Genomic DNA, 23,908 nt, shown 5'->3' with positions numbered 1-23,908 from the left:
AAACGAGTTGGTAATATCTATCTATATATACATTTTTGGAGACATTTACGAAATAAATCATAAAGTTCACACTTATTTGCCATTGGTAATAAATATTTTTAATTTTAATTTATAAAATGAAATTTAAAACCAAGATTTTATGCATAACAAAATTCCTAAAATATCTCCTTAATCAATCAACGACTAATTACAATATCTCATCAAATATTTGTTTTGTAAAATTTCTAAATATTTGCTAAAATATCTCCTTAATTCATTACAATATTTAATGCTAACAATAAAAATGTATGTGCAAATCCCAAATTAATCTTTACGTCAAATTGACGTCATCAATACATATTTGTCTATTTTATCTGCAAAAAAAAAAAGAAAAATTAAAAAGAATTATCATATTTCATAACTTATTTCTGAATCATATGTAAACAATTCTAAAATTAAGACATTTTGAAGATAATGTATACTTGATTAGCAAGATTTTTGGTACTATATTTTTCTTGCATTTTCATTATTTGGATTTTGAAAAACGTGCATGTTGTACTTAAACAAAGAAAAAAAATAGTGTTTGGATATCTAGCGGAATGGATTTAGGTATTAATATAAATTAAAAATTATTTTATTAACTGTTAGTAAATCATCAGTTCATTGTTTTGTTAACACCATCGACGTTTGAATATTAGTTATATCTAATTAAGTTTATTAAATTACTATTATGTAAAATAAACAAACAGTACTACGGTATACCACATGTTATATTCTGAATTTAACAATTTAAACCGATAAACCTAAATTTTTAAACCGGTAAACCTATATAATATATAGATATAAGGGGATATATATTTAAAATTTACAAAACATTAGTCATATATATAGTTAATCTATCAAAAAATAACATTTTTATTTTACTTTTAAAAATATAGTCCCTCCTAATTACTAAGTAAAATGAAGATTTTATTAATGAAATGTTTGGAGATGTTTGAGAAATAATATTGGCAGTTAGAAACACACCTGTTGGCTAAAGTGATCACAACAAATGCGAATACCCCTCCCTGAGAAAGAAGAAAACCGATTCCTGCTTATGCTTTCTTGTAATGTGAGGACTCATTGCGGTTATGATCAGTGTTTTGATCATAATCAGACCACCAAAGAGTAAGAGGACATTAAGGCCATTCTCGAAACAGAACCTGCAAAAATTTCTAACCACATGAGCATGAAAATGAAATCAAGAGATCAAGAGCAGATTATGGATCTCAACACTCACATCTCTTGAGTGTATTTGTCGTCTCTCTCTCTCTCTCTCTCTCTCTATATATATATATATATATATAAACCTTTGAAAAGACTATGAAGCGGGAGATTTGATATCTTCATGAGATTATACAAAATTGAACAGAGAAGAAAAAAAACAAAAAAGGCTAATAAACAATCCACACGTCACAAATCTATATTTACATGATGTCATTGTGCCATGAAAGAACTAAATCTTCAAGCTCTGTAATCAAATCAGACCACCGTGAATCATCTTCTTCACCTTCAACAACTTTCACTTCAACAACAACAACATCAACGGCTAACTCCACAGCTTCCACCACAATCGCTGTTCTCCCTCTCCCTAATCCAACTACTTTCGCTTCTCCTTCTTTCTTCATCTTCTTCTTCACTACATATCCTAACTTCTCCCCAATCACCTTCGCCTTCTCCTCCACTTCAACGGCCGAAACCTTCGCCGTGAATCTCCTCTCTTTCTTCTTCTTAATCTCAAACAATCCGGAAAGATCTAATCCCGAAGACAACGAGATTAAATCGAAAGCTGTAACCGAACCAACACTCGATTTCGTCTCATTATCCGTATCAAACACATTACGATGAAACTCAGAAGTTTCCAGAGACTTCTTGAACCAACTCGTCTTCATAACCGTTTCAATACTCATCCTCGTTACTGGATTCGGATCCAACATCTGATAAATAATCGATTTAGCTTGTTTCGAGATCCAGCTCGGAAACTTATAATCTCTCCGATGAATCTTCCGGTACATCGCCGCGATATTCGAATCGTCGAAAGGCACATCACCAACTAAAAGCACAAACAAAATCACACCACAAGACCACGCATCAGCTTTCGCTCCGTCGTAACCTCGCCGCGAGATAACCTCCGGAGCTGTGTAAGCCGGAGTACCACACGCCGTGTGTAGCAATCCGTTTTGGAGATGTTCCGGTAAAGCGGATAAACCGAAGTCAGAGACCTTGAGGTTACCTTGCTCGTCTAAGAGTAGATTCTGGGGTTTCACGTCGCGGTGAGCGACGCCGTCTTGGTGAGAGAATCTGAGCGCGGATGCGAGCTGTTGGAAGTAACGACGCGCGGTTGATTCGGGGAGACGACCACGGCGGAGGACTTTGGAGAATAGCTCACCGCCGGAAGCGAGTTCCATTACGAGATAGATCTTAGATTTGGTCGCCATAACTTCATGGATCTTGAGTATGTTTGGGTGATGACGGAGACGACGCATCGCATCGATCTCTCTGATTATTCTCGGTTCCATGCCGGATTCGATTGTTTTCTTCTTCTCTATGATTTTAATGGCGACGAGCTCGTCGGAACCGATCGTACGAGCTAAGTGGACTTTCGCGAAACTTCCGCTACCGAGTCTTCGACCGAGTTCGTATTTTCCGAGGAGAAATTTCGCCGGAGATGACTGGTTTTGCGGCTTAGGAACTGGTTCCATTGCGGCGGAAGAAGAGAGTGGCGGTGGCGTTGGTGCCTGAGTTTTTCTAAAAGAGAGGTTTCAGGGACGAATTATTTGGTGAGCTTCTCTTTGCGTTTTATAGGGAAATGAGATTTAATTGCATTTTTACCGAAAATACCCTTGGAGAACACTAAAGAAGTAAAAAAAATATTTTCTATTAACTTTGTTGAGAAAATTTTGTAAAAAATATTTATTATATCTCTCTTTTTGTTTTTATTATTTTTTTGTCTATATATATACACTTAAAAAAAATACATTATACATTATTGTTTTTTTGTCTATTAAACTAATAATATATTGTTTTTTCTCAATCATAGCTGGTCTTAAATGTAAACAACTAAATATAATACTATTATAATGAAAAATGGTTATGCAATATTAAGTTTAGTATATTTGTTTTTCAAAAATCATAAGCAAATGAACATAAAGAAATTAGGCAAATTTGTTCAAGTAGTCTATTTTTTAACATAAACTTTAAACGTGTATCATTTACAAGAATTATTTTGTGAATTGTGAAGTAGTTGAAACGGTCCGACCTGTTTATTTTTTATTAATATTAATCTAGTGATCTCATACTAACTAAACACTTAACCATATTCAAACCAAAAGAAATAACCAAACATTAAAACAATGAATTAAATAACCAAATGAATAATAATTCAATAATATCTAACCATTGATACCAAATAACATAACCAAGACATAGAACAATGAATCAACAACCTAAACAATTGTTCTAGACCACTACATTCCATTCTAGCAACTTAACAACAACATAGAACAAACAACCAAGTCTTTAGAACATCTTCCTTTCCATCGGTTTCAGATTTAATTGTATTTTACCGAAACTATCTTTGGAGAAATTAGTTCTGATGTGCACTAAAAAAGTAGAATTTTTTTCTATTTACTTTGTTGAGAAAATTTTGCAAAAAAATATTTATTGTATCTCTCTTTTTGTTTTTTTTTGTCTATATATATACACTAATAAAATACACTATACATTATTGTTTTTTGTGTATTATAATAATAGTGTATTTTTTTTTCTTTCTCAATGATAGCTGGTCTTAATAAATGTAAAGAACTAAATATAATAGTGTTATAATGAAAAATGCTCATGCCATATAAAGTTTAGTATATTTGCTTTTCAAAAAATCATAAACAAATGAATCATGTGTTTGTTGTATGAAAATTTGGTTCAAAGAGTCTAATTTTGAACCTTAACTTTAAATGTGTATCTTTTACAAGAATTATTTTGTCAAGTAGTCTTGTTTTATGGTCAACTATATCATAAAATCCAGCATATTAAACAATTATGGTTTGATTTATAAATTTTTTGACATTTTAAAATTGAATTTGTAATAGTTGTAAGTTCCAGTCTTTAAAACATATTTAGTAAAACCATATTTACTCTTTTAACAAATATTGTTGGGGTCGAAATTTTTTTTTTAAATTACCAAAATTGGTTTACCAAAAAATAATTTAGCAAAATCATCACATAGCTTACATGTCTATATATTTATATTTTTCAGAAAGGATATCTGGATATTAAAGCCAAAATGTATATATTTTGCACATCTTTCTTTCAAAGACTTCTCCAATATTTTACCGAAGAGATGCTAATATAAATTTATCAACTTACTAAGAATTAAGTTTTCTTTTTACCGTTTGACGAAAAAAAAAACCTTATCAAAACGTTGCAAAATGTTACTCCATAAAAAATAATGAAGAATTCACGTGTTCATGATTCAATTCTAAACTATCTTCGGTGTGAATCAAGACTTTATGATTATGCGACTAGATGACAAATATTAGTTGATCCTCAATTATTGTTTCAAATTATATAGTATTTTCCTTTTTCATCATTAAACTGAAAAGTATAAATCTATATAACAATGCTCCAAAAACTATGATTATTAAGAGTATAAGTTTTGGATCTAGATAACAAAATTACAATCTTGATTTCGGAAACTTATATGATTCGATAGTGTGTATGTGTTGGTTATTAACTTATATATAAACTACAAATGCATAACGATACAACACAAAGTCTAAGAGATTTGTTACCCATATAAAATATAAAGTCATAACAAAAACAAATTCGAGAAGATAATTTGAAACAATTTAACGCACATACATAAGCCATTTTTTACCGTCCAAAAAATAAAACAAAATCTTCAAATATAAAACCCTAATAAGACTATTTTACTCAAATATCTTACTGTCGATATCACAATGTGTATATTCCACTCCCAAGTGCAGAAAAGCTAATCATCAAAAAGTTGGAATAATTAGAATTCAAAATTGAGAATATAAATAAAATCTTTGGTGTTCATCATTGTTGTATTTATTAGACACTTGGTGTTGGATTGTATTCCTTAAATAATTCGTCTTCCCAATTTCAACGGTCCATACTCCATACGTGTTTAATATTATTTCTTCTTGCTAAATTCCCTTTTTTTATTTCCCATCAAAATAAAATTTCCACCAGAAAAGTTTAAGAGATTACCCTATCACTTAACTGTGCCTTAATCACAGTCAGTAATAAATTACTAGATTTAATTGAACTAAATGGCAAATAAGTCATTTACCCAAGTGATCAGTGATCATTGGTGGCTCCTCTAGACCCCAACTAAACAAGCCGTCAAGATGGTTTGGCGGCTGTCGACGAACAGATGGACGGTTCTGATTCACCAACTCAGCAAAGACTTGGGCCACACCCGAACATGGTCTGGTGAGCAAAATAAATAATACCAAAATTGACGTTTTTTGGCTTTGATGTTAAAGTTAAGAGAGCTTATTAACAACAAAAGATCCAATTCTTGAAATACTTTATTCTTCTGAGATTTAGACTTTGTTTAGTCAACAATGGCATATTCGTCACACACTAGAACTCCCACCAAATGTATCAGTCGCCTCCATATTATTAACATGGAAAAATTTTACGCATATGCATGAAACGATGATATCATTATATTAAACCATTTTTGATACGTATCTTAAGAAAATTATTGCTATATATTTGGACTATTGAGTGTAGTGGAATTAGTATATGACTATGTTGTATCAAAATATCTTCTGCAGTTCATATTTAAATACTGAGCAGTGAGCAGGTCAGACCATGTTGCAAAAAAAAAGAATAAACCAAAATTTGTAGGAAACTAAATTATTCAAATACTATAGTTACACATTATAATATATGTATATTGTAGAAACTTTTTTTTATAACGTCTCATATATTATGTTTCACTATAATGTTAGGAGTTAGGAGTTGTCTTAAGTAGACTTAAAATTCATTTAGATAGCTTATTAGGACAAAATGGAAAAGTTTGAGATACGATACGACCATTAAACTTTCAAAGAGACGTGATAACATGATGTTGCCATGAAATTATATGTCGAGTTGCGTGAGACATAGGATAACTTGCAATTTAAATACTAATAAAGCTCTATATTTTTGTTCGTGTTATTTAAAATTATGATTGTGTGTCGAGCTCTTGGGTGTGTATGTGACTATGTGGTGTGAGGTGTTCTATCTTCAATCAGATAGGTTGAGAAGTTGAAACGTAAGGCATGAATGAATTGGTACATTTGGACATATATAAAATGGTGATTAAGCAATGAATTTTTATTTATCATCATTTCACAGGACAAGTTAGGCAAAACTTGTTCATTTTTACTATCATTTCACAGGACAAGTTAGGCAAAACTTTATTACCATTCTGACATTTTTTGTAATGGTTTTCGACTTTTCGTCCATATGTTTTCTTTAAATTGTCGTGATGACGCTCTTGCTTATAAATGATTACTTATATGGTCTATATATGATAAAAGGAACTTAATAGTACATCTAAGTCTAATTTTTTCAACAGTGGCTATAATATTTTTTTTTAAATAATCCTTTTTCATGTTAAGAATGTGGTAAAAACAGAATACAAATATAAATAAGAAATTTCCTAGATCCATCATCGAGTGGACGACGACATGATTTTGACCCTCAAATGAAAACGACACAATGATAAAATAAAAATATTCGAAAATAACAAGGAACCACCAATTATAGATTTTAGTGATATAGTAATATTGTATACCGTAAATTATATATTAGCTCTACCTATATGTTTGCCATGTGTTTGAAATAATATATTATATACACAAAAAAATACTTGGTCAAAAAGCTGAGTCCAATATTTTTCAACAAATCTTTTTAATATTGAGATGAAAAAAAAAAAGTTGTCTAATTCGAATTATTTTGTGAAGTGGCCGATTCTTTATGAGAGTTCTAGATCTGTGGATCTGTAAATGTTGAAACAAGAAAAGTAGATAGAACAAAGATTTGTATATTATTATTAGGAGGTGACGTGCAGTAAAAATACTAGATATAGTTTTCGAATTTGTTGTCTTTCGTAAAAATTCCTATAATTAAGTGTTTTAGATTCGTATACATCAAGGAGGTCTTTTGGAGTAAGTTACGTACCATAGAGAGTGAGATCAAAACTTACTTACAGGGTTAAGTTAAGCCGATTGCATGATTAATCGACAAATTTTGCAAACTCTTTACAATAGCCAGTAGATAATAAACCAAAAAACAAACAAACAAAAGAGAAATATATATCCACAAAATATTCTTTATGCCAATAATGCTTAGGCAAGTGGCTATGCCATTTTGGCCGATGCTTAGATTTTTGGTAATTTCCATTTTTGGTAATGTTGATGAGCATGGGAGCTCAAGATTCCCATATGGAAATTTTAGTTCCTTAAACCATGGAAAAAATGAGTGAAACCAATATTTGTATGTTAAGTATTTCTCTGGTATTCAACAATTTTCTGGTATTCAGAGTTTCACATAAGCATAATTAAGATCTGAAACTATAATTTTTCTGTTAATTATTTATCTGTAGGAGCCACCAACTTTATTGTTTATTTATTTTCAAAAGAAAAAACATAAATTTGAAATCGATGTATCAAAGTTTAATTTGAAAGCTACGATATGATCAAATTAATCCCTAGAGCTACTCTCTTAAATTAAGAGGTCACTGCAGTATTTATGTGTCGAATTCCACAAAGACTCTACACAATGGATTATAGAGTTTTATAATTAAGCTAAACAAGTTGATTTAAATTAAGAAAAGCAATGCAAAATATTAAATAAAAGTTTTGTAAATTCAGAAGATCAAAAAGCTAGGCCTAGGAAATTTCTCAGGAGATTACAAATTATTAAATCAATAAATAATTAGGATTCAAGCAATTAAGAACAGATCTAGAACTCTAAACTCTTTTGTAAAATAAATCAGTTCTCACTGCAAATATTATCTAAATTTAAAACCAGAAAATCCAAATCTCTTCGTAAAATTCTAGGTTAAAAATCAGCTTTGAAAACAGGTTTAGATTGTTCACAAAATTATTAAATCAAATCTCTTTGCAAGAAGTAATTTTGCTCATCAAAAGGTTTTATCAAGAAAATCAATTATATTCTCATATCAATTAATAATCCTAAGATCTAAATCCAGATGATTAATCAAAGATCTAGCATTAAGAACAACCTATGATGAAGATCTAGAAAGATAATGAATCCTAAATAAACAGATCTAATAAACCATAAAATCCCTGTGAAAAACCCTAAACCTAACAATCAAACTACTCATACATATTTAATGAAGAACAAGACATAATTCTGAATAATAAGCAATTGAAATTAAAAGAGTAAAAGGGAGTTCAAGAATTCTTCTCTCAAAACAGATCTCTCTCTCCAAAGCTCTCAAAATCTCACAGGGTTCCAGAAAAAAATAAAATTTGCTAGAATAAAACTTAAGGGTTTATAAAACCTAAAAATATTATTTATATGTCCTAAAACACGTCAGGGACTTGTGTTGCAAATATGGAAAACTTTGGGCAACTTTGTAAAATTTCCAAATTTGTGATTCTTCATCGGCTAAAGAGGGTGTCGATCGATGCCATTTCTTTGATCCGAGTCCAAATTGATTCTTCAAGATTTATGCTCCAAAATGCTCCAAAATGATCCAAATTGCTCTACTTTGCTCCATCCATGCCAAAATCCAAGAAAACCTGTAAAGACTCAAAAACATCCTAGAAAACAAATCAAAAGACTCTAAAAGACTCCTTATATCATGGTTAAAAACCACAAAAACCATGATATATCATTTGTCATAGAGATGTTGTCTTTCATGATGTTGTGTGTGGGGGGGATGGATGCTTCACCACCAATAAGAGTAGTTCTCTTATATTATGTAAATATCACCATATATGCAATTGTATTAGAACGAGTATCGTCAAAATAGAATGTTATAGACTGTGAATCATATCTCATCTTCCTTAGTCAAATTCTCTCTAGGTTCCTGATTCATTCTACTTCAACTTGTCTTCTCTGTGGTTTTTTAGTTTGGGCTTAATTTAGACTATTCCATTTGTGGTTCTTTCAGGTTTCGTAGTTTGTTTTTCTGTATAAATTTCCCTTTTTTTTAGGTATAATTTTTCTCTTTTGGGCTTTAGTTTCTGGGGATATCTTTGTTTTCCTCCAGCTTGGTGTTTCAATAACGTATTCCACCCTCGTAGTTCACAATCGTATTTTATAATGGAAACTTTTAAAAGAAAAAAAAAGAAGACTATGAATCATATCGTTAACATGGCAGTTTGGTCTTTGGTTTTCTAGTTTCTAGGTGGAACAACAATATAAGTGCAATATGATATATACGAAGGGACCAAACCCAGTTTCTATAGATTATCAAAAAAAAAAGATTATTCTTAATGAGTTGATAACTCATTCAAAATAAAGTAGATATCTATCATTTACGGAAACAAAACCCTTTTTTCTCTCTCTTGAGGAAGCGTTCGCCCTAGCCGTCAACCAATAGCTTCTCTCCGATGGCCGGCGATGGGTGGCTTCCACAGCACTATCGTCGGTTCCAGTTTCTTCTAGTTTTAGTTTGTCTTCCTAGTTTTGTCAAACCTCAGCTTTGTCGTCTCCAACCTTTTTCCTTTACTCTCGGTGATGGTAAGTTCTTTTCGGCGTGGTGACTATCTCGGAGGATTGGTGGTTGATTGTTGATGTTCGGAAGTGGATCTATTCCCCGGTGGCTCCTTCTCGTATTTCCGATCTGGTCGTGGAGGTTTCAGGTTCCCGGTCTGGTTTTAATGTCTCAACTTTTTAGTTCATCGGCTCTGTTCTCGTTTGATTGGGAGTCAATGGTGACTTGTCGCATGTTCCGGTTGCTTTCGAGGTGGATCTAAAGAGCTTTTTCTTGGATTTTATTGGCTTTGCGGTGGTGTTATCTCGGCTGAGGCTTGTATTTAGTTAGCTTCTGGTATCCCTGACTTTGCTTTGAAGATCTCTTTGGTTTTTCGACAACGTTCTTATTGTTTTTGGGTTCCGCCACTTTTGGTTGTGTTGAGTGATTTGGCTTTGGTTTTTATTTTGTTTGCTCGCTTATGTCTTTCTTTGTTTAAGACGGTCTAATCGTTGGGTTAGGCTAGATCTTTGGATTTAGAGGTCCTTAATCTACGGGTTGGCTTTTTCGTGCAATCTGGAATCAACTCTTTTGTGGCCTCTCTTCTTTGATTTGGCTGTTAGCCTGGTTGACTTGTTCTGCTACGGTAATCTGTCTTGGATTTTGTTTGTGGTTCGTTTCTAATTGCCCTTCCTTGGCTGAGTATTCAATCGGGTTCCTCTTATTGCAAATTGTGGATGGTTCAGCTTACCCACTTGTTTGAGTTTCCTCCGTTTTTGCTAGAAGGTTGGTTTGGGCGTCTTCCCTGAGCTAGTGCGTTCATCTTCCTTTGTCAAATTCTCTGTCAGGTTCTCCGATTCGTTCTACTTCAACTCGCCTTCTCCGTGGTTCTCTTGTTTGGGCTTAATTGGGACTATTCCATTTGTGGTTCCTTCAGGTTCTGTAATTTGTTTTTTTCTGTATAAGTTTCCTTTTTTTGGATGTAGTTTCCCTCTTTTGGACTTTAGTTTCTAGAGATATTTTTGTTTACCTTCATTTTAGTTCACAAACGTATTTTATAACGAAAATCTTTAGACGAGAAAAAAAAAAAAAAAAAAAGCTGATAACTGATTATTGCATTGAAACCATGTATGGGTCACCTCGGTTGTATTCCCAAACGTAGATATACAGATATACTTCATAGTGTAATGTTATATTTTTTAAATGAAAGTTATAAAAGTACACCCATTAAAAAACTTATCATTTGATATTTGACAAAACATAACATTTGTAGTTATTTAAATAAATGGCTGAACGTTTTACTGGTTCAAAGGTGATATTACTAAGTTACATAAAAGACAGAGTTAAAGCGAAAATGCACTTGTGGTATGCTAAGTCCCTGTCTCAAGGAGGGAAAGAAGTCCTAATCAAATCAGTAGCTCTAGCAATGCCAGTTCATCTGATGTCATGCTTCAAGCTCCCAAAGACGACTTTTTCCAATCTCGCAAGTATAATGGCCGATTTCTGGTGGAACAACCAAGAGCATGCAAACAAGATACATTGGCAGAGCTGGAAAAAATTGTGTCTACCTAAAAGCCTTGGTGGTATGGGGTTTAGGGATATCCCAACCTTTAATCAGGCTCTTTTAGCAAAACAAGCTTGGAGATTACTTCAGTATCCTCTTAGTCTTTTTGCTCAATTGATGAAGAGTAAGTATTATCCAAAGTCAGATTTTTTGTCTACAAAGCTTGGCCCTCGTCCTTCTTTTGCTTGGAGGAGCATCTTACATGGTCGAGATCTTCTGATCACCGAATTATCAAAGAAGGTGGGTAATGGCAACTCTACCAGAGTATGGATGGATAATTGGATTGAAGATGGGGAGATGAGACCTCCGTGGAGACGAAATAATTTCTTCAATCCAAACCTACGAGTTTCGGACCTCATTGACAGGAGAAGAAGGAAATGAGATCCTCAGAAGCTGCTTTATCATTTCCTCCCAGGTGATATTCAGAGAATAATAAAGATCAAACCGGTGGTTGACAGCGATGATTTCTTTACTTGGAAATTCAACAAGAGCGGTGATTTTTCGGTAAAGTCAGCCTACTGGCTGGCTTCGCAGTCCAACAACATCCCTCTTAGACTACAAGCAAATCAGTTACCATCAACGAATCCGCTAAAATCCTAGGTGCGGAACGTTCCAACTGATCCAAAACTTAAAATCTTTCTCTGGAAAATCTTATTTGGGGCTCTTCCGGTTGCTGATGCTATAAACAGTAGAGGCATGAAAGTTGATGATGTATGTCAGATTTGTGGGAACGAGGGAGAATCCATCAACCATGTTCTTTTTGTTTGTCCAATGGCGAGACAAATCTGGGCATTAGCAGGAGTCCCATCACCAGAATTTGGTTTCCATAATGGTTCGATCTTCTCAAATATCCACTATCTCTTAGAGAATCAGGGAAACAGGCTGTGGCCAGAGGATATAAGAAAATCTTTCCCGTGGGTATTATGGAGGCTGTGGAAGAACCGAAACAATGTTGCTTTTGATGGCTTGTGCTCCTCTCCTTTGGACACAGTGCAAAAAGCTAAGGACGACTGTTTTGAGTTGGTAGAGGCTCAAAAAGTTGATGAACAGGATATTCCTCTAACTGACGTGGTTTCGGGTGTTGGTAAGGAAACTAGTTCAAGGGGTATCACTCAAGAATTTAACTCTTGGTTACCCCCTCCTTTTACTTGGTACAAATGCAATATAGGCGCTTCGTGGTCTAAACGAAACAATTTAGTCGGGGGTTCGTGGGTCTTGAGAGATCACACAGGGATGGTTGTTCTACATAGTAGACGAGCTTTCTCGAGGATAAAGGATCGCGAAGAAGCTAATCTCACTTGTCTTCTCCGGGCCATTGAGAGTATGAGTTCCCATAGGGTGGAAAGGGTGGTCTTCGCTCTTCAAGATAACCTCTTGTTCAACATTATTAATAGGACGGATGCGTGGCCTTCTTTCCGATTTCAAGCAGGAGAGGTAAAAGCTGGGTTGTATCATATCAAAGACTGGAAATTTTTTTTGGAAAACTCAATTTCAAATAGAGGTGCTATGCTTATCGCTCAAAGTGTAACAATGGATGGCAGACTAAACTCGTATGTGGCTACGGGTCCTCCATCTTGGCTGCAGCATTTATTTAGGGAAGAAAGATTTATTCCCCCTGTTTGATCTTGATTTTTTGATGTAGGTAGCATCATTTTTTGTAAAGGCCTCCCTTTGTAATGGGTGATGGCTCGTAGTTAGTATAAGGTGTAGAGGAAGAAAATGATCCAGGTTTAATCCTTTGTAGGTTTTTGTAACTGTTTCACCAAAACTATCAATCGAATATAACAACAGTTGTCCAAAAAAAAAAATGGCTGAACGTTAATACTTCATCTGTTTTACAAAACGTATTTTTAAGGACTTCTGCACACACACTCTTTTTTTTTATCGAGGTAAAACTCTCATTAAATAATAAACCTCATTTCATAATAATACATTAGGTTTTCTGAATTCAATTCTATATAAAAGTGAGTCTATTAGTCCCTTTTTTTTTTTTTTTCTTAACCTTTTCTTTCCACTTTCTTTTACGCGAAACATACTCAAACTCAAAACCAAAAACCGTAATGATGTATATAGTCATATTAATATTTTTAAGATTTTTGGCATTTGTTGGAAAGATTCAAGATACAATATGAATTGTTTTTTTCAAGCTTAAATTTCTGACCTACACAATTGCTAAACAACTCTTCCGATTGACATTGACACGCATGTCATCGTATTAAAAACTTGTTATCGTTTGTTGGACCAGCGATGAGTGATCTTATACGTTATTTTGATTGTGAAGAACGACATATATAAGAATCTTTTGTCATCAGACTAATCTCCTTTAGATAGTGTAGACGCTAAGTACTAATTTACAATGGGACTAGTGTTTAGCCAATGATAAAACATAAGAGTAAAACAGGACACGTGTATATCACTGTCTCAGCAATTATACGACTAATTATGGAATGAGACTTGCTTCAAATTTCTCTGTTTGGTTTATTACACAACCGCACAAATCAAAAATCTACAGAAGCGGCAAGGTCCACTTGGTGGTCGACAAGTGCGACTATTGGAGCCAAAAGGAGAGCATCAATGGACCACATATACTGGTGTCTTTACACCCACATATTATTTATTGACAGAGTATAAATGTATATTAGTATTAGTTAGATGTTATTATAATTTGAAGGGAACTAATGCAATTATTTATATCGACGCGTTACATCAGTAGAGGCTCCCACACTTGGACCAATGAAGAGGCGTATTTCGGTTAAGCAAAGTTTGGGGACCCTCTTAAGTTTGGGGACCCTCTTCCAAGTAGCACTACAATTAGAGAATTTGATTTGGTTTCTCTCCTAACCACCAAATGTTGTTTTCTTAAATAAAAATCAAATAAAATATCCCTCCATTAAAACTTCCACTTTACTCACATTATAATGGATATATATAATACAACATGAAGAAAAATTTTAATTATATACTAAAAAAAAAGTTTCAATAATGCGGTCGAAGTTAATAATATCACAATAGCATGAATGAATTTGATCAGTTAAAGAGTGTACCTTATCAAACCAATGATCAAGTAAAGTTCCACCATCTCTTATCGTTTCTAAGTTCTAACATCACATTCATAGTTTATACTACTAGCTAGTTTTATGTCACAAAATCAACTTTAACCAAATAAATTCTTCTTATTGTTTTGATAATTTACATCCAACCATGTGTCTAGAGTGAATTTATCACTGCTTTTTGAGTATTAAGTACTAAGATAATGAATACATAGATTGCAATAACTTGATTTGCATTGTAGACGTAGTTGGTCACAATTTATGGGTTAAGTAGGTGGTTATTGTCGTCCAAAATATAATGACGTTTTACGAAACCAAATCCAAGTAAAAATGTACACATAAAACAAGCGAAAACGTCTCCTCCATTACAAGAAAAGACGCATATTGCTTTAGAATGAAAAATTATTAGGACAAAAAACTTCACATGTGTGACTTAATTCTTGTTATTTTATCATATACTTATGAATATGATAAAACAGTACACTATTCTAATGTCAAAACGTGATTATTTCGGTTATTTTATTTCAAGTTGAATAGAAGAAACGCAAAATAAAATATCTCAGTTTGTTTTTAGTAAAAAAGATCATATCACATGTACGAGAGCAATAATGAGAAGAATCCATCTGCTTAGTTCAACAATACTGTGCTTTTCTAATACATAGCAAATGAATAATGTCTTACAACTAGTACTAGATTACAACATAGTTAATTTTTAATCAAAACCCACTAAATCTAGAGAGACTTTTACATTCCCCAGATTCCTCTAGCCGAAGCCACTCTGCTATTAGATCTGGCTGTGAGTTCATACAAAATCCTAGCAAATGAATCAGAATACTTACCTTCTTGAAAAAGCAGCTCAGCGAAAGCATTCTCGTACGCGAGTAGCAATCCTCTGTTCTGAGGCTCAGAGACAAGGTTCTCCAGTATCATTGCAGCTTTTCTGCACACTTCTGGAACCGGATGCGGAGTCTTTATCACTTTCAGTAATCTATCAACCGCCCTGGAAACGACCATAATGGTGTGTCATTGTTGGGATCTAAAACAGTTTAAATGTAATTTGATATGATAAGAGAGGGGGATTATATACCATCTCTCACTAGCGAGCTTTAATCTGCAATCCATGTTAACCTCCACGAGATTGTAGAGTGCTCCAACAGCTGCGGCTTGTGCATCAACGGCTTGTATGCTCAAAAGATCGACCAGTCGCTTGTGTATCTGCAAGGGATTGGGTTCATTGTTGGGTTTATTCTCTACTTAAAATGAGCAAGTAAGCAGAAACCATAAGATGATGATTACAAGAAAGAAGGTATCAAACCTGTGGGATTAGGGGACTAATGAAAGGTTCATTGTCCGGATTGATTATCAAACGCCCTAGCAATTCGGCCGCAGCACAATTCCAAGCTTTGACAGAGGAATCAAGAATTCCGACCACAGCTTGAACAGCTTTCTTTTCACTATTTGCACAAGTAATGATTGACTCACATTAAGTTGGAGTTTGAAACAAGTTATTATGCATTGTGTTAAAAGTATACAGGGAGATACAAATTCTCACTTTATGTTGATGAATGACTGTTTAAGCGAGCTGAAGATTCGCAGATCCATTAGATGCGCTAGGTTTACAATTGTCTCGAGCGAGTTTGTGACCAGCTCTTCGTCCTCTGTAAACATAAGAGTCGCTAAGACCATACTTCCCAATCAAGTATTAAGAACATAAAAAGGAAAGACTAAAGAGAGACAATGCATTGATGCCAATTCAATCCAAGAAACAGAGGCAACTGTGAGGAATTAACTAGTAAAAGAAGCAAAAAAAAAAGAAGGTTCGGATTCGTATTCCTCCTTACCGGTCATGTGATCTTGTATGCACTGGAAAACAGTTTCTAAGCAATGGCGATGCTGAGCCATTAGAACTTCATTATCAGGCATAAAGGAGAAGTTGCGGATAACGTTTGAAGCAGCAATGGCACACATTTGTTTCTCTGATCTCCCTTCATCGTCTAGATTAAATAAACCATCCTCTTCCATCCACCACTGAGATGACTGATGTTTTCCAGTGCTCTTTTTCCCTAATGCCTCAGCAGCTGAAGAACCAATGCCGGATCTGCTAGGCCATATTATAAACCGCGCTTAGGTTCTAAAATAAAAGCAAAGATATTTCAAAATTATATTGAGAAAGGAGTATCGAAAGTGGCTCACCCAGGGGGTTGAATAGTGGCTAGAGCATCATACTCATTGCCAAATCCCGTAACTGAAGTATGTGTACCTAAAGATCTGACCCTAGTTCCTCTTGTTAGGTCCTTTGGAAGAGCTATATCACGCCAGTCATCTATCTGCCAAATTATTAGCATACGTTGGTTCAAAGAACAGAGAGAAAAAAAAAACATAATCCTAACACTAAACATCAAACCTAAAATACAGAAACAATTGAATCAACTCACAATTAAGAGAAGGGCATCAAGCAAGCCAGGTATCTTTGCTAGAGGCATGACATCTCTACGAATATCTTCCTTCTCTTTGAAGGAGAGCAATGTAAGCGTATTCAAAGCCCATGTCACCTCACTCTTCAAACCACTCTGTAGCGCAAGGACTATTCTTCTGTTGTTCTGTTCTACAAATTCCAATGATCCCAGCAAAACAACCAATAAGAAACAAACAAAACCATAATTCTCTAGTAAATAAATGGTAACGCAAATATCCAAAATATGGAAAGTAATGAGCTTTAAGCTAGTGGTGCCAGAGATAACCACAGACTGAGAGAGTCACAACCGAGATCAGATTCGGCAGTACAAAGAAGAGCTCATCAATCTCAACTTAATTTTCAAATCAATGTAATCTATTCACAAGGACGGTAACTAATCTCACGAGAACAAAACAACGAAGATACACTGATTGCGAAGCTTACCCATGATAGAATTGTGAACAAGAAGAGAAGGACCGAGTAGAGCTGACGGAGACATCGCTTCGGCCGCCGCAGCTGCAGCAGCAGCAGCAGCTGAGTTAGCACTTGTACTACCAAACGGACGGCCTCTCTTCGCCGGTGGACCCGAAGATCCACCGGAGTTACCGCCGGATTTCCCAAGCTCCCGTTTCTGCATCTTCTCTCTCTCTCTCTCTCTCTCTCTCTCTAATTGGGAAATTTAGGGTTCGGAAATTTTGACCCGGAGTTTTTAGTCCGGTTTAAGATTTCCAGACAATAAAATATTAAAAAGAGCATTTAATCCCTCTCTTTCAGTCAGAAGGTTCCGGTATAATCGAAATTTAAAACGTGTTAGTTCGGTTTAGTACGGTTTATTCCGGTTAGAGTCAGACGATGTAATTTACAAGATTGTTAGAAAAGGATCCGGTTTAATTGAAATTAAAAACGTTCACGTCTTCACGTGGATGGTTTTATACAGACAAACTTGCAGAGGAATCGCCAAACCCTGCGCCGCCGTTGTTTCGCCGTCAAAGCAAGCTAAACACCACTCTCTTGAAACGTCTGAGCTCCGCCAACAATTTAAGGTGATTTTTAGATTTCAATTTGCGCTCCCAAATTTTTTGATTTGAACTTTGAAATCTTCTGGCCGTGTTTTGGAATTTTTCTCTCTCGTTTTGATCCTCTCTTTGAGAAGTTCACAACTCATTGTATTCGATTCGCAATCGGATTTTTCGAATTCGGTCTCTCGATACAGGTATTGAATCTGCTTCTTGATAATTATTATCTTGCAGGTAGCTGTGTGTTGTGTGTAAATCGAAGAGATGGATGAGTCTGACGGTAGAAAAGTTAGGAACATATGTATATTAGCACATGTAGACCACGGTAAGACGACCCTAGCTGACCACCTGATTGCTTCATCTGGTGGCGGTGTACTTCATCCGAGACTAGCCGGTAAGCTTAGGTTCATGGACTATCTTGATGAAGAACAAAGGCGTGCAATTACGATGAAGAGCTCTTCGATTTCTCTACGATATAAAGACTATTCGTTGAACCTGATTGATTCCCCTGGGCATATGGATTTTTGTAGTGAAGTCTCAACAGCTGCTAGGTTGAGTGACGGGGCTTTGGTTTTGGTTGATGCTGTTGAAGGTGTTCATATTCAGACTCATGCTGTGTTGCGTCAAGCTTGGATTGAGAAACTGACACCTTGCTTGGTGCTTAATAAGATTGATAGGTTGATTTGTGAGTTGAGGTTGAGTCCCATGGAAGCGTATACACGTTTGATTAGGATTGTTCATGAGGTTAATGGGATTGTGAGTGCTTATAAGTCAGAGAAGTATTTGTCTGATGTTGACTCTATACTTGCTAGTCCTTCTGGTGAGCTTTCTGCTGAGAGTCTTGAGTTGTTGGAGGATGATGAAGAAGTTACTTTTCAGCCTCAGAAGGGGAATGTGGTGTTTGTGTGTGCTTTGGATGGGTGGGGTTTTGGGATCGCTGAGTTTGCCAGTTTCTATGCCTCTAAGCTTGGAGCTAGTGCGACTGCGTTGCAGAAATCATTGTGGGGTCCTCGTTATTATGTTCCTAAAACTAAGATGATTGTAGGGAAGAAGTCTTTGAGTGCAGGAAGCAAGGCAAAACCAATGTTTGTGCAGTTTGTGCTTGAGCCTTTGTGGCAAGTTTACGAGGCTGCACTAGATCCCGGTGGGGATAGAGCTGTTCTTGAGAAAGTTATTAAATCTTTCAATTTGTCTATTCCACCACGCGAACTTCAGAACAAGGATCCTAAAAACGTTCTTCAGTCAGTGATGAGCCGTTGGCTTCCTTTGTCTGATGCAGTCTTGTCTATGGCTGTGAAACATCTGCCAGACCCCATCGCAGCACAGGGATACAGAATCCCGCGCTTGGTTCCAGAAAGGAACATTATCCGTGGTGACGATGTTGATTCAAGTGTCCTTGCAGAAGCAGAGCTTGTTAGAAAATCAATTGAGGCTTGTGATTCTAGCCATGACAGCCCGTGTGTTGTGTTTGTGTCGAAAATGTTTGCTATTCCCATGAAAATGATTCCTCAAGATGGAAATCACAGGGAGAGGATGAATGGTTTAAATGATGAGGACAGTAAAAGCGAGTCGGATGAGTGCTTCCTTGCATTTGCTAGGATCTTTAGCGGGGTTCTTCGAGCCGGGCAAAGAGTCTTTGTAATTACCGCTCTATATGATCCCCTCAAAGGCGAATCGTCTCACAAGTACATTCAGGAAGCAGAACTGCATTCCCTATATCTAATGATGGGGCAAGGTTTAACACCAGTAACCGAGGTGAAAGCCGGAAATGTAGTGGCTATAAGAGGTCTTGGACCATATATATCAAAAAGCGCAACACTTTCATCGACTAGAAACTGCTGGCCTTTAGCCAGCATGGAGTTTCAGGTTTCTCCTACTCTTAGAGTGGCGATTGAACCATCGGATCCTGCAGATATGAGTGCTCTGATGAAAGGTCTAAGACTTCTGAACCGAGCAGATCCATTTGTGGAGATCACGGTGTCTGCTAGAGGAGAGCACGTTCTTGCTGCTGCTGGAGAGGTTCATTTAGAGAGATGTGTCAAAGATTTGAAAGAGAGATTTGCCAAAGTGAACCTTGAAGTCTCCCCGCCTCTCGTTTCATACAGGGAGACCATTGAAGGTGATGGATCTAATCTTTTGGAAAGTTTGAGATCTCTAAGCTTGAATACTTCTGATTACATTGAGAAGAGAACTCCAAATGGCAGATGCATTATCAGAGTACACGTCATGAAACTACCACACGCTCTAACTAAGCTGCTGGATGAGAACACTGAATTGCTTGGTGACATAATTGGAGGTAAAGGCAGTCATAGCGTTAAGATACTACAATCTCAAAATCCAAGTCTCCGAGAGAATGTGGATCCCATCGAAGAATTGAAGAAACAGTTAACTGAAGCTGGCGTTTCATCAAGTTCTGAAACCGAAAAGGATCGCGAAAAGTGTAAAACCGAATGGTCAAAACTCCTCAAGAGGATTTGGGCGCTTGGTCCACGAGAAAAAGGTCCAAACATATTGTTTGCTCCAGATGGTAAAAGAATCGCCGAGGATGGATCAATGCTTGTTAGAGGCTCTCCTCATGTCTCTCAAAGACTTGGCTTCACAGAAGATTCTACTGAGGTACCTTCAGAGGCATCTGAAACAGCACTGTACAGCGAAGCTCTGACTCTCGAGAGCAGCATTGTCTCAGGTTTTCAGCTAGCAACAGCATCAGGACCTCTATGCGATGAACCAATGTGGGGATTAGCTTTCACCGTTGAGTCTCATCTCGCCCCCGCGGAAGATTTTGAAACAGATAAACCCGAACACTTTGGCATTTTCACAGGACAAGTCATGACAGCTGTCAAAGACGCCTGTAGAGCCGCCGTGCTTCAGAAAAATCCAAGGATTGTTGAAGCAATGTACTTCTGCGAACTGAACACTGCACCTGAGTATCTTGGTCCAATGTACGCTGTTCTGAGCAGAAGACGAGCTAAAGTGCTCAAGGAAGAAATGCAAGAAGGGTCGTCTCTGTTCACAGTCCATGCGTACGTGCCCGTTTCGGAAAGCTTTGGTTTCGCGGACGAGCTGAGGAAAGGAACGTCTGGTGGTGCGAGTGCTCTGATGGTTCTTAGCCATTGGGAAATGCTCGAGGAAGACCCATTCTTTGTTCCCAAAACCGAAGAAGAGATCGAGGAGTTTGGTGACGGAGCAAGCGTGCTCCCGAACACTGCGAGGAAGCTCATCAACGCCGTACGACGCAGGAAAGGATTACACGTTGAGGAGAAAGTGGTTCAACACGCCACTAAACAAAGAACCTTGGCTCGTAAAGTTTGAGTTTATTATATTTGTTGTTTCTTCCTTTTTGATTGGGCTTCGAGTTGGGCTTGTGCTCACATTGGTACATGTTAGAGAAACTATAAAGTGAAGAAAGAACATAGTTGTTTTGAAAAATTGATATGAACTACAATTAAAGTACACCTACAACTACTTCATTTTTCTTTTTCTAGCTTTTATTGTCCTATATTTCTCAACAAGTTAAATGTGTGTATTAATATCGAGTTTGACATTTCAATTTATGTATATGGTTTCTAATGGATAGCCTCTGATGACAGCCATTTATGTATATTCAATTTCGTAAATGAACAATAGTAGAGTGGACTTTAAATTGCTTCGAATTGGACTGTGGTTCTATGCCTCTCTTTGTACAAGTTGGGGAAATTATATATAAACCTATTTTTATAGGTAAGCATAAAAAAAGGAAGTTATTTTTCATTTTATTCATAAATGAATATGATGAACCAAATTAAAAGTGCACCTAGGCTACAACTACTAGGAGATATTTTTATTGATACCTAGTAGTAGAGAATCCTGACTTCATTTTTTCTTGTAGCTTTTATTATCCTATATTTCTAAACAAACAATCAATGTGTGTATTAAATAGTATCATACGATATTTTTTTATTCAGTTTTCTGTAAATAGGTTTCTAATGAATAACCTCTGAGTAACCATTAAGGAGTGTCATCACTCTCCCTCTAGCTGTCAGTGCTTTTGCTTCTAGAATCAGATAACACAGTTCAATAGATTAGAGAAGTTAATGAAGCTTCTCTTTGGAAACAAAACCTACCTTCAATTTTACTTTTTCGTTTCAATTTGTTATATTGTTCATACTAGTTATGTAGTTTGCAAGCTGTCTGATATTTTTTTGGATCTGACTAATTAGTTAAGTTTTAGTTTAAAGATCTAGAAAATAAGAGAGAATCAATTACAAGACTGAGAATTCAGATTTGATCATATGATGATATTTTTAATCGTATTTGTTGCATCCTCAAGCAATGCTACATTGTTTGTATATGTTTTTAATAGCTTTGGCTTTTGGATTTATGTAAATCATTATGATCTTAACAGATAATAGTTCAGAAAGGTGTAATAAATATATATTCATAAGTTGTCCATAGTTATCCATAAACCCGACAAGGGGGTGAAGTTCTTTTACTTAGTTTGTACCCAACCCACTTTATATTGTTTTCAAAATAGTGATCATATATTATTTTATTTTGTAAGGACTTTAATGACTATTATGATAGTTGATCTAGAATTCAAGCTATTGAGTTTTGAAGATACAAAATTCTCTAGTAGTTTGATGAATAGCTTGATTTCTTCACTTAAATATTGCCTAAGAGAAACTTGTTTATTGTGTGGGTTAGTATATCTATGTCTAGAGGTATAAATTTTTACATACTTGTTGTGGCTGATGGATATAATTATTCGCATTTTGATCGATGTTGTGTTTTAAAGTTTTTTCTTTTACACAAATATTTATAAATTTTGAGTTCTTAATTTTTTTTTGTCAACATGCAATAATTAGAAATTATTAATAAAATTGATATCTCACTATCAATGCATACAAAACTTAACTATCTACAAATAAACAGAGATATTTATAATTTATATACAAATAATAATTATAAGATATCAATGCAACTTAAATAAACAATATGCAAACAAGAAGCATAAATTTATTATTTAAAATCAATAGAACCCAAATTTTTAATTTCACAATCTAATATAAAATTATATTCCTCTAATATAAAATAAAACTTCAGAGTGTTCAGTTCAGAAAACCCAGTCTAATATAAATAAAACCTAACTGTATAATATATCCAAAATATTTACTATATTATAATGGTCTAATTAGAGTCGTTATTTTATATTAAAAGGAAAAAAGAATGCAAAGTTTTAACTTACTTCAAATTATCTAAGATCTAAAGTTATTTAAAAGTTAAGGATATTTAAAATTCAAATGCGAACGGAAAAAAAAATCGTATCAAATCATCCGTATTAGATTATGTTTCACTTTTAATACTGGTTACCTATAAACCAAAAATCTTAAGATCCAAAAAAACTCAAACCCAAATTGAAACAAACTCTGGATTATAACACCATTGGTAAAAAAAAATTAGTTCTATTGGTATCTTTAGAAAAAAAAATTTATTATGGGACATCATCTTGTAATAATAGATATCAGGGAAATATAGAACCAAGAAACGTTATAATGCAAGTGCGACCAAATCAGGGTCATGAATGAAATTGAGTAGTTCTTTTATCTTAATAAAAAAAAATGGATGAGAGTGAGGAGAGGAATCACATGTTGTCACCTAATATTCCAAGTCTTATGTCAAAGTGGATAAGTCTCTCTTCACATCTCCTCCGTGTCTCTTTGCTTTTCTCTTCTTTTTTTTCTTTCTTATAAATCTAATATTCGTTTACAACAAACAAAATAAATATCTACTATTCACCTACACGTAATTTATATATCTAGTAAACCTAATATATTAAGGCATTATGATGGATCTTAACATATTCTCACAACACCTTAACTCTTCCTAGCCATCTATATCAACCTAATAAGCTTGAAGAAAGAAAAAATAGGCCTGGCAATCCGACCCGAACCGAATTGTCCGAACCGAACCGAACCGAACCGAGATTCGGACAATTCGGTTCGGTTTTATTTGATTTCGGATTCTGATCGGAATGGTTATAAAAGAATTTCGGTTATGTAATCGGTTCGGTTCGGAGAGGCATAACCGACGGAAACCCGAAATTAAACCCTAGCTATTTAAGCTAATAATCCGGTTTATTTC

The 23,908-nt window shown here is 35.1% G+C and overlaps 3 protein-coding genes across 4 annotated transcripts; 1 reads left to right on the top strand and 2 right to left on the bottom strand.

The window, feature by feature from the left end:
• Positions 1-122: 122 nt before the first annotated feature.
• Positions 123-2,954, bottom strand: LOC104766200 (CBL-interacting serine/threonine-protein kinase 7). 2 transcript variants are annotated; one of them, XM_087502623.1, is made up of 3 exons: positions 1,450-2,802; positions 1,006-1,181; positions 123-353 (listed from the first exon to the last, which is right to left on the bottom strand). In XM_087502623.1, the coding sequence occupies exons 1-2, from the start codon at positions 2,718-2,720 to the stop codon at positions 1,022-1,024; spliced, it is 1,431 nt and encodes a 476-aa protein (XP_087358749.1). In that variant the 5' UTR covers positions 2,721-2,802; the 3' UTR covers positions 123-353; positions 1,006-1,021. The 2 variants fall into 2 exon arrangements, with proteins under 2 accessions (XP_087358749.1, XP_010488338.1); XM_010490036.3 differs by lacking the exons at positions 123-353; positions 1,006-1,181 and having other exon boundaries at positions 1,338-2,954.
• An 11,969-nt stretch (positions 2,955-14,923) lies between these two features.
• On the bottom strand, positions 14,924-17,510 carry LOC109124541 (armadillo repeat-containing protein LFR). The gene is made up of 8 exons (XM_010490034.3): positions 17,217-17,510; positions 16,753-16,922; positions 16,511-16,644; positions 16,159-16,415; positions 15,870-15,975; positions 15,633-15,771; positions 15,405-15,532; positions 14,924-15,317 (listed from the first exon to the last, which is right to left on the bottom strand). The coding sequence occupies exons 1-8, from the start codon at positions 17,407-17,409 to the stop codon at positions 15,062-15,064; spliced, it is 1,383 nt and encodes a 460-aa protein (XP_010488336.1). The 5' UTR covers positions 17,410-17,510; the 3' UTR covers positions 14,924-15,061.
• On the top strand, positions 17,396-21,241 carry LOC104767769 (uncharacterized). Its single transcript, XM_087502620.1, has 2 exons — positions 17,396-17,815; positions 18,023-21,241. The coding sequence occupies exon 2, from the start codon at positions 18,053-18,055 to the stop codon at positions 21,098-21,100; it is 3,048 nt and encodes a 1,015-aa protein (XP_087358746.1). The 5' UTR covers positions 17,396-17,815; positions 18,023-18,052; the 3' UTR covers positions 21,101-21,241.
• Positions 21,242-23,908: the final 2,667 nt, after the last annotated feature.

This window comes from Camelina sativa, chromosome 19 (genome assembly GCF_030686135.1).
Source record: "Camelina sativa cultivar CO46 ecotype springtype chromosome 19, ASM3068613v1".
Classification (NCBI taxonomy): domain Eukaryota; kingdom Viridiplantae; phylum Streptophyta; class Magnoliopsida; order Brassicales; family Brassicaceae; genus Camelina; species Camelina sativa.
This window is presented reverse-complemented; position numbering and strand designations above follow the sequence as displayed.